The sequence below is a fragment of the Phyllostomus hastatus genome, unplaced genomic scaffold, assembly GCF_019186645.2.
Source record: "Phyllostomus hastatus isolate PE091 unplaced genomic scaffold, TTU_PhHast_1.1 phas_contig_64, whole genome shotgun sequence".
In the NCBI taxonomy this organism is placed as follows: Eukaryota; Metazoa; Chordata; class Mammalia; order Chiroptera; family Phyllostomidae; genus Phyllostomus; species Phyllostomus hastatus.
The window spans coordinates 11,712,923-11,726,562 of NW_025333928.1; the positions used below are offsets into that span (position 1 = coordinate 11,712,923).

The window sequence follows — 13,640 nt, forward strand, 5'->3', positions numbered from 1 at the left end:
CACCTGTTATGTATGAGGGGCAGAGCCTTAGGTGTTTACCAGGGTGGGGCACCCCAGTCGCTGGGTTGTGATGTTGTATATGGGGGTGGGGTCCAAGAGGGAAAAATGGCACTTGCTCTGCTCTCCATCAGACCTCAGTCCCTTCCACCACTTCCCCTGAGCAAACTGGGCCCCTCTAGTGAGTATTCCTGTGTGGGTGGGCTTGTGCACTCTGTAGAACTTTCCAAGAACTCTCCTGTGAGGCTGGGAGTCTCTCCCTGCGCCTCAACCCCCACAGGTGTTTTCAATTAGTGCCCTGAGGCTCTATTTCCCAGCACTGTGATCCTGGGTTGTGCGCAGTGCCTTGCTTCACAATTCCTGCCTTGCTGGGTCTGCCGTTTGCCACCCCTCGGCCGGGGTCTGCCAGCTGCAGTCTTGCGTGCTCTGGATGCCTTACAGGCCCGGTCCCAATGCTCTCTACTCTCCGAGCCACGACCTGCGCCCGGCTGCCCAACTCCGCTCCTCCTACCGGTCTGGATAAACGGCTCTATTTCAACTTCTTGGCTGTCCAACTTCCATACAGTTCAATTTTCTATCAGTTCTGGTTGTTATTCTGTTTCTAAATTGTTGTTGTCCCTGTCTTGGTTGCGCGAGGAGGCACAATGTGTCTACCTATGCCTCCATCTTGGCCGGAAGTCAGGTTTTTAATTTAGAAGAAGTCCCATTTTTCTTTTGTTGTTCCTGCCTCTGGTGTCATATCTAAGAATCCATTGCTAAATCCAAGGTCATGAAGATTACCTGTGTTTTCTTCTAAGTGTTTTAATAGTGTTAGCTCTTATGTTTAGGTCTTTCATATCCATTTTGAACTAATTTTTTTTTCTTTTATTGATTCAAGAGGGAGGGGAATGGAGGGAGAAAGAGAGGGAGAAAAACATCGGTGTGTGAGAGACACACATCAGTCTGTTGTCTCTCACACTCACCCCAACTGGGGATTGAAGCTGCAACCCAGGCATGGGCCCTGACTGGGAATCAAACCCATGACCTTGCAGTTCAGCGGGATGATGTCCAGATGAGCCACACTGACTGGGGCTCAAACTAATTTTTTAATGTGGTGTGAGTAAGGGTCCAGCTTCAATCTTTAGTGTTTATATCCATTTTCCCCAGGACCATTTCACGAAAAGACTCCTTTCCCCACTGATTTGTCTTGGCACCTTTGTCAAAAATCATTTGACCATATGTGTGAGGGTTTATTTCCAGGTTCTCCATTCTAGTCCATTGGTTTATGTGTCTATCCTTATGCCAGTACCATGCTGTTTTGGTCATCGTAGCTTTGCTGTTTTTAAATCAGGAAGTGTGAGTCCTTAAATCTTTTTTTCAAGATTATTTTCATTACTTGAGGCCCTTGCAACTCCATATGAATTTTCAGTTTGGCTTTCTGTTTCTATGCAAAAAGGCCATTGGAATTTTGATAGAGACTTTATTGACTTTGTAGATCACTCTGAGTAGTGTCGTCATCTTATTATTAAGTCACCCAATCCACAAACAGATACCTTTCATTCACTTAGGTCATCTTTAATTTCTTTTTGCAATGTTTTGTAGTTTTTAGTGTATAAGTCTTTCTCTTTCACCTCTTTGGTTAGATTTATTCCTAGGTGTTCCATTCTCTTGGGTGTTATTGCAAATAGAATTGTTTTGTTAGTTTCTTTTTTCGATTGTTTATTATTAGTATGTAGAAACATATCTGATTTTTGTGTGTTGGTCTCCTGCCCTGCAATTTTGCTGAATAATTTATTAACTACAGCAGTGGTTTTGTAGATCACTGGAGTTTTCTACATAGTCATGCATGACATGATGTTTCAGTCAGCAACGGGCCACATATACAACAGTGGCCTCAAAACTTCATGAGAAAGCTGACAAGTTCCTGTCAGCTGGTGATGTCACAGCGCAGTGCAGCCCTCCATATCAGTGGTGACGCTGGTGTGAAGAAACCTGTGATGACAAGCATGTAGAAGTATGGCAGATACAATGATATCAAGGACATAATTCTTCGTAATAATGACTATGTTACTGGCTTATGTATTTGTTATGCTATATATTTTATCATTATTCTAGAAGTTTTTTCCAACTTATAAAAGTTGGCTGGGGCTGACTTCCGGCCAAGATGGAGGCATAGGTGGATGCACCATACCTCCACGCACAACCAAGATTGGAACAACAACAATTTAGAGGCAGAATAACACCCAGAACTGACAGGAAATTTATCTGAATGGAAGTCAGACAGCCTAGAAGTTGAAATAGACCTGTTCATCTGGACTGGTAGGAGAGGTGGAGATGAGCAGCTGGGCGTGACAGCTGGGCGCGGAGAGCAGGGAGAGTTGGGCCCATAAGGCATCCAGGGGTGCATAAGGCACCTGGGGCAAGCAAGATCACAGCAGGTGGACCGATCACGCAAGAGGCAGCTGGCAGACCCAGTGAGGTGGCGATTGTGGAGCAGGGCAGAACGCGCAACCCAGGATCATAGGGAAGGGACTGAGGTCCTATGGAGAACGGAGATACCGCCATTGTTCCCTCTTCACTCTGCTCTCACATACAATGTCACAATCTAGCAACTGGGGTGCCCCGCCCTGGTGAACACCTAAGGCTCCACCCCTCACTGTAACAGGAGTGACCAGACCAAAAAAAAAAAAAAAAAAGCAAGAGATGGCTCAAACAAAAGAACAAATCAGTGCCCCAGAACTCATCCTTTTGAGCGACTAAGAGATAGCCAACCTATCAAATGCACAGTTCAAAACACTGGTGATCAGGAAGCTCACAGAATTGGTTGATTTTGGTTGCAAATTAGATGAACAAATGCAGGTTACCATAAAAGGAATGAAGAAAGATGCACAGGGAACCAATACTGATGGGAAGAAAACTGGGACTCAAAACAATAGAGTGGACCAGAAGGAAGAAAGAAACCACCAAACAGGAAAGAGTGGAGAAATAAGAATTCAAAAAAAATGAGGAGAAGCTTAGGAACCTCCAGGACATCTTTAAACATTCCAACATCCGAATTATAGGGGTACCCGAAGGGGAAGAGGTAGAGCAACAGATTGAAAACATATTTGAACAAATAATAAAGGAGAACTTCCCAATTCTTGCAAAGGAAATAGACTTCCAGGAAGTCCAGGAAGCTCAGAGTCCCAAAGAAGTTGGACCCAGGAGGAACACACCAAGGTACATCATAATTATATTACCCAAGATTAAAATGAAGGAGAGAATCCTAGAAGCAGCAAGGGATAAAGGGACAGTAACCTACAAAGGAGTTCCCATCAGACTGTCAGCTGATTTCTCAAAAGAGATCTTACAGGCAAGAAGGGGCTGGAAAGAAGTATTCCAAGTCATGAAAGACAAAGACCTATATCCCAGATTACTCTATCCAGCAAAGCTTTCATTTAGAATGGAAGGGCAGATAAAGTGCTTCTCAGATAAGGCCAAATTAAAGGAGTTCATCATCACCCAGCCCTTATTTTATGAAATGTTAAAGGGACTTATCTAAGAAAAAGAAGATTTAAAAAAACATGTATAGTAAAAGAACAGCAAACTCACAATTATTAACAACCACACCTAAAACAAAAACAGAAAACAAACTAAGCAAACAACTAGAACAGGAACAGACCCACAGAAATGGAGATCACATGTAGGGTTATCAACAGGGGAATGGGAGGAGGAGAGAGGGGGAGAAGTACAGAGAATAAGTAGCATAGATTGTAGGTAGGAAATAGACAGGGGGAGGACAAGAATAGTATGAGAAATGTAGAAGCTGAAGAATTTATGACACATGGACATGAACTAAAGGGGGGGGAAGTGGGTGGGAGAGGGTGTACAGGGTAAAGGGGAGTGAAGGGGGAAATGGGACAACTGTAATAGCATAATCAATAAAATATATTAAAAAAAGTTGGCTGGAAAACAGTATGTTGTGTCACATGGGTGGCAGCAGCCCCTCACATCCTGGGTTTGCTGATCTCTTGACTGTACCGTGCTCTGGAGCTTGATTTCACCCCTGGTTGTTTCATATAGTGACATGTTACCTGTCTGTAGCCAAGGAGCAGCAGGTCCTGCCGTGGGGCCTAGATGTGTAGCCAGAGACGCCATGTGGGTGTGTGTCTACATAATGACAAACAAAATTGTCTAGTGACTTGTTTCTCAGAAAGTGCCCCCATTGTTAGCAGTACATCCCTGTACATAAGGCACCATCCTCTGTGAATGGAGATAGTTTCACTTCGGGTGAAAAGCAGTGGTCAGAGCAGGTATCCTTGTCTTTGTCCTGAGCGTGTTAGCTGTGGATTTCTCGTGAATGCCTTTTATTATGTGAAAGGGTGTTTCATTTTGTCAAAGGCTTTTTCTGTGTCAGTGGAGGTGGTCATGCTGTTCTGCATTGTTAAGTGGTGTGAGGACCTTCCAGCATGTTGTTAGGTTTGTTTTGCTAGTCCTTTTGTTGAGGATTTTTTGCATCTATAGTCAAAAGGATGTTGGTGTCTTTGGATTTGACAGGGTATTACAAACCTCATAGGATGAGTTGGGAAGTGTTTTTGAGAGTTTGAGGATTGTGTTAATTCTTTAAAGTCTTGGTAAAATTTAGTAATGAAGACTTCTGGTTCAGTATTTTTCTTTGCTGGGAGGTTTTTGATTACTGACTCAATCTCTTTACTTGTTAGAGATCTTTTCAATTTTTTACTTTTTCCCAAGTCACCTTTAGTAGTTAGTTTGTCTCTAGGAATTTGCCCATTTCATGTAGGTTATCTAATCTGTTTGCATATAATCGATCATAGTACTGTTATATTTTTATTTCTGTAAGGTTGATAGTAGTGCCCTACTTTTTACACCTTTAGTTATTTGCTCTGACCAGCATGGCTCAGTTGGTTGGGAACTGTGACACAAAGCGAAAGGTCATGAGTTCCATTCTTAGTCAGGGTACCTGCCTGGGTTGTGGGCCCGGTCCCTGGTTGGGGTGTGTGCGAGAGGCAACCAATCAATGTTTCTCTCACACGTTTTTCCTCTCTCCCTTCCTTCCCTTTTCTCTAAAAGTAAATAAAATCTTAAAAAATTTTAGTTGTTTGCATCTTCTCTGTCAGTCAAGCTAAAGGTTTGCCAATTTCGTTGACCGGGAGTTTTGAAGGCTGGTTTGCTGATACACTGAGACCCACTTTACCTAGTGGTGTTGGAACTGGACCCCTGAGGACGACTGTGTCATCTGAGCGGGGCTGAGGGGAGCACGTGCATGACCCCAGCAGGCGCCAAAATGCAATTAATTGTCTTCGAGTGAGTGCAAACCATTGTGGCAACTGAGATGCTGTGAGCCCCTTTGGAGTGATGAAGGCTTGCAGACACCTTGCCTCACGTGCGGCGTGTCCTCCCTGGGCCAGGCTCCGGGCTAAGCCTGCTGCTCTGGAGGGGGCGGGTCGTGCAGGCACAGCCACTGTCTGGCGGAGGGCACCTCGGTGTCTAGGGTCCCAAGCCTGATGTCCCTGGGAGAAAGCAGGGACACAGGTGGTCCAACACGGGCATGTCCACCTGAGTTTGGTGCGCATTCAGTTTCCAACAGACGCCGTGCTTCCTGTCGGGTAGGGCGGAGGGACCTCACCCACAGGCCCCTGGATCCCAGGTGGGCAATTTCGGGAGAGAAGGGGGAAGAATGTACCCCCATTCTCCCAGACTCGGCTGTCTGGAGGGAAGGTGAGGTAACACCCCCTGCCTCATGTCCCAGATCACCCCCTCGGCTCTAGAAGTTTCTCTAGGGCTGACCGAGAATCAGCAGATTCTCATGAGGCTGGAGTGAGGGCAATGTCAGGAGAGGCAGATGTGAACAGTGTTTGGGCCTTTTTCTGTCATTAGGGGGATGGTTTATCCAGCAAACCTGTATTGGGTGCCGCTTGGCACTGGGGGGCCAGACCAAGATCCCCACCAGCCTTCAGCATGACTAGCAGCAGCCCGGGGTCCAGCGAGGGTAGGGTGAGGCAGCCCTGAGGGGTGCAGGCCCCCAAGGCCTGGTCTGCTGGTGGGCACGAGGAATGGGGAGGATGCAGGGTGCGGCTGAGGTAAGGGGCAGTGACCCCAGGGTCATGCTGAGGGAGGTGGCCCTGTGGGAGGCTCCTGAGGGGAGGAAGGCTTCAGGTTGACTCGCTTCAATGGGAGGGCGTGGCCTCAGGAGAGGCTGTGGGAGAAGCAGGGCTGCTGGCTCCTCCCATGTCAGAAGGTGGCGCCTCACTCTGGCCACTGCGCCCTCACAGCCTGGTCCTGGAGTGGCCTGTGACACCCCGGTAAGTGGACGTTTGTCTTGTCCCAAGACGGGGAGGGGGCAGTTTGGTTCCTGAGGGCTCCTGAGCCAAGGGGCTGCCTGGCACTGCTGCCCACTCCGGCCCTGTCTGCCGGCCTAACCATCCCCTCCTGTGAGCGTCGTAGGGGGTCCTGGAGGCTTTGAGGACAAGGACGGATGGAGACCCAGAGAGTTCAGTCAACGATGCTGGGTCATAGGTGGCAGTGAGCCCAGGGGCAGAGAGGATGGCGGGGGGGCATCACGGCTCCTGGCAGGGAGGCACCGCAGGGGTGTGGAGCCCCGCTGGAGCCAAGGTGTAGGGTCTCTTCAGGCCCTCTGGCGCCCCCACCCACTGGCAGAGCCCCCAGGATGGGCTGCCCAGGCGGTGGCTGGTGGTTGGCGGTTGGCGGTCTCGGGCAGCCCCGCTGGCTCCAGGCTCCGTGTCTGCGGCCTGGCCTGCCCCGCTACAGACACAGGGCGCCTGTTCCCCAGAGCAGGGACACGGCCTCTCTGTTGGTGCCTGGGCCGCCCCCCGGTGGGAGGGGGTCTGTTCCACACAGACTTGCATTTGTACCCACCTCTCTGGAGCCCTCCACAGTATGGCCAGGTTTCCTGGGCCTGCAGGGCTGGGGCGGGGGGAAGGGGTGGATGGCCATCCCCACTGGCACTTGCCAGGCCAGGGAAGCAGGAAGGGCTGCCTGGCACCCCTGGCCTGCTGTCCCCTGGGTGGGGCTGGCCTCAGCCCCCTCGGGATCCCTCAGCCTGGCTGACCAGGATTAGAGCGGTGCCGTGGGCTTGTCTGGCAGGATACCACCTGACTGACTGACAGCCCCTGTCAGGCAGGGAGGATTCTGGGCTGCACCCCGGATCTCACTGCAGGGGGCCCAGGTTTGCCAAGCAAAAAGTAATTAATGCAGCTTAACTTCTGACAAGTGGGCCTCAGAACTGCCGCTGCGGGGACCCTACCACCCAGGCTGAGGCTGAGCACTCTGCTGTCCCCTCGCCCAGCAGGCCAGGCAGCAGGAGGCTCCGCAGTATGTGACTGGGGGACCTGGCACAAAGGAGCGCGGGGGGCACTGTGCTCAGGGGCCGGTGGGGGCGGCCCACCCAAGGGGGCACAAGTGGTATCTGGATGCCGGTCACTGGGGAGGAATGCAGGGCCCAGGCCAGCCCGGAGGGGTGTGTGCGAGGTCTGTGGGGTTCTGAGGAGGGAGTGGGCACGAGGGTGGATTGGGAGCCTGGGCTGCTCCCAGTCTCAGCCCCTCTCCTGGATGTGCAGGAGAGGCAGGGACTGAGGTTTTCCTCTCGGCCACACCAGGCACACAGCAGGGGTGTGCTGCTAAGGGGTAAGGGCCTAGCTGTGGACCCCGAGGGGACCCGCGTCCCCAGTCAGGCCAAGGCCAATGGGAGAAACTGAGGCTCTGTGCAATGGGTGCTGGTGGTCCCAGATCAACCAGAGCTCTCTTGGGACACCCTGGTCCCATCTAGGGGTGACAAGGAAGATGACTAGGGGTATGGTGGGGCAGGGGGCTTTCTGACTTGCCTGGGACCAATTGTGGGAGATGACAAAAACATGCCCTGGCTGGTGTGGCTCAGTGGATTGAGTTCTGGCCTGCGAACCAAGGGATGGCCAGTTTGATTCCCAGTCAGGGCACATGCCTGGGTTGCGGGCCTGGTTCCCAGTAGGGGGCGTGTGAGAGGCAACCACACATTGATGTTTCTCTTCCTCTCTCCCTCCCTTCCCCTCTTTAAAAAATAAACAAATAAAATCTTTAAAAAAATAAAGCAGATGACCACTCAGAATCCCAGCAGACCCCAATGCCACCCCGCCTCCTGGTTTGCTTTCCTGGATGTCCGAGTGCAGGCGGTGGCGCTGGGGTGCCAACGTCTTCCCACTTTATTGCTCAGGACACAGGGCCTGGGCCCCTCTATTCCAGTTCTGGGAACGGCCACTCCCGTGATTTAAAGTAGTCCTTCAGGTCCCGGAGGCTGAGCGGAGGGAAGTAGGGGCCGATCCTCTTCCGGATCCACCACTTGCCATCTGCAGCGTGCAGGCCCCCAGGGCGGCTGAACTTGTACCTGTAGTGCTCTCCCCTGACCCACCTGCAGGGAGGGTGGGCATCAGCCTGCAGCCCCTGCCCAGAGCAGCAGCCTCTGCCTGCTGAGGCCTGGCTTCTCAGGGGGCCCCAGGCTCAGGGTCCCAGGTTTGCACTCCAGGAGGGGCTGTGTGTCTATCCAGGCACTTCTGGGGGCGCCGTGGAGAGAGGCTGCTCAGGGAAGCCAGAGGGGCCCATGAGGAGCCCCCACCACAACCAGGCCCCGGACCAGTGGTGCAGGGCAGCAGGACTCCAGAAAGGAGACCCGGGTGTCTACCTCCAGGAAGGCCGAGTGCTCCCAGAGCCCGGCAGGCCTGAAGGCCAGGACTTGCTGTGGGCGTCCGCCCCTCCCCCGGGAGCCCGTGTCCTTTCAGCAGGTGAGTGGTGCTGGTGAAAGGGGGTCACTCGAGGCCCTGTGGACCTTTGCACCCGGCACGTTTCCAGGATGGGGGCCTGAACCCCAGAGCACATTCTGCAACTGGGGGAGCAGCCCTGAGAGGCAGCTGAGGCCACAGTAGGTGGGGTCCCACGTGGGAGAAGAATCTTACCTGGGAGGGGCCCTGTCTGCAAAGGGATTAAGGGCCAGCAGGGACAGAGCCTCGGCATCGTTGGCCAGGAGCTTGCCTGCCAGGTGGATGACCCACTCGTGGTGCTCGTAGGTCTGGGGGCAAGAAGAGGAAGGGTGCTTGGGCCACTGCTGCCGGGTTGTTGTTGGGTGCCAGCAGGCTGAGGCCACAAGCTTGAAACCTGGTGTAGGCAGGAGCTGTGGGGGTGTGGCCCCCCAGGCCCTGTAGGAGAGGGCGTGCTCTCTGCTTGCTCCCTCCAGAGGGCGCTGCCACGCCAGTCCCTACAGTGGTCTGTCATCTGTGCGGTGTGGGACTGAAACTCGGTCAGTGGGCTGCCCTGGGCGCCCACGCCCCATTGCTTTGGTTTGGATTCCCCTCCAGAGGGGCTGCCAGCTTCCATTCTCATCTGTCGGCCAGTTGTTCACAGGAACCGTTCATTCACGTGCCCGGGCTCCTGCCCCACTGTCCTGTCCTCGGGTAGCTTGGATGCGGCAGGCGCAGGGCCCAGCCATGCCAGCTCACCTCTTGGCTTTGTCACCTGGCAGCCCTGGGCTCTCGGGCAAGTGATGGAGCCTTCCTGAGGCTGTCACACCGGGTGAGATGGGTCAGGGGCAGATGCGGCACCTCCAGGCTCTCTCTGGCCCCAGCTACCGCTCTGTGAATGTTGGTGGCCCCGGCATCGGTCACGCCTGGTCTTGTCATTTCTGGTAGAGGGCCTTTGGGAGGCTGACTGTGGTGCCTGGTCCTCTGCAAGGGTATCTGAGGGTGGCCCCTGGGGGCCCGTGCCTGAGGGGACCCACTGCTGTCCAGAGGCAGAGCCTGTGTGTAGCAGAGCACAGGGCAAGGCCTGGAAGAAAGCCCGGCCTCGGGGCCGCCCGCCCTAGCCAGGTGTTTGTCCGGGTCTAGGCTGCTCCATGAGTGAAACCCGGCCCCCGGGAGGGTGGGACCCTGGGAGAGTGCTGTCACATGCTGCTGCCTGGCCCTGGATCTGAGGTGGCGTGTCCTGGCTTGTTCCTCAGTGGCTGAGCAGTGAGGTGAGTCCTGCCTCGGGGGCTGGGACCGGGAGCCGCCTCGCAGCTGACAACCCCCCGAGCCTGACCTCCTGTCCTCCAGGGCCCAGGTGTTGTGTGAGGCCAGTCACAGTGGGGGCTGCACCGGCACCCACGGCTGAGTGCTGTGTAGCGGCAGTGTTGTTTCCAGCGGGGTCTGATCTCGCCCCCGACCCGCCTCTCCCACTGGCCCCGCAGTTGTTTCCGGGGCCCCACGTGTCCCTCCTTAGGGTGACACCGCATCGGGGATACCGGAGTGATGGGGGCCTGAGTCTGCCGTGAGCACCTGGATGTGCAGGGTTGGGGGGATGGTGGGGCAGGAGGAGAAGAGGGCCCTCACCTGGAAGGCTGCGAACCACATGAGCCAGTCGAGGCGGTGGTGGTAGGGGGAGATGAGGCATGGCCGTCTCCTCAGGTCGCCTGGCTTGCACTTGAACTCGTAGTCCTCCCACACGGTGTCCGGTGCGCTGGCGTTGGGGCTGGCCGTGCCCTGCAAGATGACCTCTGTCCGCTCCCTGGTGATGCTGTCGAGGAGACGGAGTCAGCGTGGGCCGAGCCCTGGACAGTCGCAGGTGGGGCGGCGGTGCCTCTCCACCTGGCTCTCCGCCCCGGTCAGACCAGGGTGAGGCTGGAGCTGCGGCTGTGGGTGGAGCAGGAGCAGGTGCGGGATGGCCCAGGGGTGGCCCAGGACTGCCCACCTGGCTGGTCAGGGCTGGGTCTCCCATGTGGTGAACAAGGAGAGAACGCACCCAGGCTGGAGTCAGCCGAGAGGGAAACCGCCGGGGAACGAGGGTGGAGTACCTTCCGAAGGCTCCATATGTGTTGACGATTCTGAGGGGGTTGAAGGAGCTGTTCATGACCTGCTTGGGGCTCAGCAAGTTGAGGACCACAGGGATGCTGAGCCAGGCGACCAGGATGCCCAGTGCCAGGTTGGCTGCCTGTCGCACCATACGGCCTGGGCCCAGAAAGAGAGAGCCGGTTGGTAAGCTTCTGCCCCCTGGGCCCCGACCCCAACCATGGGGAACAGCTAAGGCCACCCCTACCCCTCAGCTGGCCCCCCAGACCCTGGTCTCTGTCTGGCCCCTCGGGGCTCACAGAGGCTGAGGGCAGTCCACTGGCCGCCCGCCTGGGATTCTGGGAAGGGGCCTCTGCATACAACCTCCATTTTCCCCCAGCTGAGGATGTGGAAACTGAGTCACGACAACTGTGCCCTTGGGGTGGGCCTGGTTGTCACTGAATCAGAATGGGCCAGCACCTCTGGGGACCAGCTGTCTTGGGTCCGGGAACAAAGGCCTTGTGCTCACGTCCCCAGGTGTCCACCTACCGATTGTCGGCGTAGGCCGGGCCTCTCGGGCTTCCTCCTTCTGCATCTTTAGGACTTGGTCCTGGAGGCCGCCAGGCCCAGAGGGAAATAAGAACCCTAGGGCGGCGTCGTCGAAGCAGGCGACACTGGGAATGATGGTCAGCCAGTTCAGGAAGCTCAGGTTCCCACTAACAATGAGGACCACCTAAGGGACGGAGCAGAGGATAGCTGCCCACCCAAAACTCGAGGTTTGGGTGCTCCTGCGGGTGGCAGCCTGGCTATCCCTTCCGGCTGCCTGTGCTCCGCCCACTGCGCCACCACACAGCAACTCAGCGGTGGCTCACAGACCCCGTGCACAGAGCTGCCGGGGCTGCGGGTTCCCAGATTCTCCTGGGAAGCACACGTGGGTGCGTGTGCCCTTGCCTGAGGGATCAGGGGGGCAGGAGGCCATGGCCCAGGTGGCACACCTGTCCTTCCTAGACGTCTGTCCCAAGGACATGCCCTGAATGACCTTGAAGGCAGATTCTTCCCAGAGTCCCCAGTGAGGCCCCACCTGCTGACACCTCGATTCCAGCCTCTGAGACACTTGAGACTGCAGCCAAGGCCGCCCAGGTTTCTGACCTACAGAACTGTGAGCTAGCAAGTGTGTGCTGACACTGGTGTGTGTTTGTGCTGTCGTTACAGTAGTTACTGATGGATACAGGCCTAGGCAGGACCCCTCCCCCGGGAAGCGGCTCTCCCGCCATAGGTGGGAAGTGGGCGGGCTTCCGCTGCTCCCCCATCAAGGGCTGAAGACGGTGGCACACTTGCCTGTCTGCTGCCCTGTCCCCCACACCCTGGTGCCCACGTATGAGGCTGCCCCAGGTCTGGGCATCCGCTGGGATGGGTGCGGCAGGTTTCTGGCAACCTGCATGTACAGAGCTACGCTCGGGTGTGGCTCAGATGGAGCCCACCTCCTTGTACTTGTATAGGGGCCACAGGGACAGGACCAGTCCAGGGCTGTCTGCTGGACAGCTCTCTGGGAGGCTGGTCACTGCCGCTCCTCAGAGGCCTTGAGCTGCCCTAGCTGCTTCTGGGGCAGGGTCTGGGGTGTGGCTGGGTGACACAAGACCCAGGAAGCCCAAATGTGCCTGGTGAGAAATGGGCATGTGTCCCAAATCCCATGGAAAATGGTGACCAGGGAGGTGAAGCTACCGTGTCTGGACCCACCGGGTCCATCTCTGTGGCACCAGTGTTAACGTGACCATCTGGAGAGGTTTCCAATGAGGATCGCCCCCAAGGGACCAAGGCTCCTGGCTGCCAGCACCAGGGCCATGGATGCGTGCGAGGCTGACACAGCATGGGGCTGTCCCACACCCGGCCTGCCTCAGAGGACTTCAAGCTGGAGCTGCCTCCCAGCCCGAAGTCTGGGAAGTTCCTTCTGGTAGGGCACATTTTGTAAATTGCCTTAGAGACTTGAGAATGGCACCTTTGGTCTGACTATGCCCTGTTGCTGGGTGGTGGGAAACAGGGAGTGAATGGTCCTCCCCTGAGGGGAGGGGAGAGGAGGCCTCTGAGTTCACGACCTATCCATGCGCCCCAGACACAGGCCTCTGCTCTCCAAGCCCCCAGGGACCCACAGGGCCTGCCGAGCACAGAGCTTCCTTGGTGAGAGGACTCCAAATGACCACAGCGGATGACTGGCTGGGAGGTGGGGAGGCCTCAGGCCCCACTGGCCTGTGTGCTCGGGTGCGGCCTGGGATGCAACCCCATGCCTCTGGAAAGCCCAGCCTGCAAGGGAGGTGGCTTGGTAAGAGCAGGTCTGACTGTGGTGGCAGGAGGTCCCGGCCCACCAAGGGCGCCCCAGGCCAGGCCAATGCCCCTGGAATGTGAGCTCCCTGGGGACTATGGGTGTCCTGGATACAGGGCAGCAAGGCTGCAGGGCAGAAGGTGGTGGCCGGAAGCGGGGAGGAGTGACCTGACCACAGAACAACGCTTTTGTGGTACAAATGGGACGCTGCAGATGCTGCAGGGACAGGAGCCAGAGGGACCAACATGACGGGGCATGGGCAATGCCCCTCTTCCTTTTTAAGTTGATTTTATTGATATGAGCAATAAAATGCACCCATTTTTAGCATATATAGTTCAATGGCTTTTGACATCTTTACTTCTGTGTAAATCACTACAGAAGCCACAACTTCCACCCCGAGAGCTTCCTGGGGCCTGTTTGTGCCAACCCGCTCCCCCCGCCCACCAACATCTCTGAGCTGACTTCTGTGGTGTCTGTTCTCTGCCTGTTCCAGAGCTTGGTTCCCGGGCTCAGCTCCAGGCCCTGAGACCTGCACCCCCGGCCTCAGGGCCTCCCACCCCCCA

General features: G+C 55.5%; 1 protein-coding gene across 1 annotated transcript in view; it reads right to left on the bottom strand.

Annotated features, from left to right (window-relative positions):
• Window positions 1–8,153: 8,153 nt before the first annotated feature.
• Window positions 8,154–13,640, bottom strand: part of LMF1 (lipase maturation factor 1) — a 108,316-nt gene continuing 102,829 nt past the window's right edge. Inside the window, exons 7-11 of the mRNA XM_045849087.1 lie at window positions 11,310–11,493; window positions 10,787–10,940; window positions 10,326–10,509; window positions 8,919–9,031; window positions 8,154–8,377 (exon numbers count right to left, since the gene is read on the bottom strand). Of these exons, the coding sequence (XP_045705043.1) occupies window positions 8,203–8,377; window positions 8,919–9,031; window positions 10,326–10,509; window positions 10,787–10,940; window positions 11,310–11,493 (810 nt within the window). The 3' untranslated portion in view covers window positions 8,154–8,202. The remainder of the gene's footprint in view (window positions 8,378–8,918; window positions 9,032–10,325; window positions 10,510–10,786; window positions 10,941–11,309; window positions 11,494–13,640) is intronic.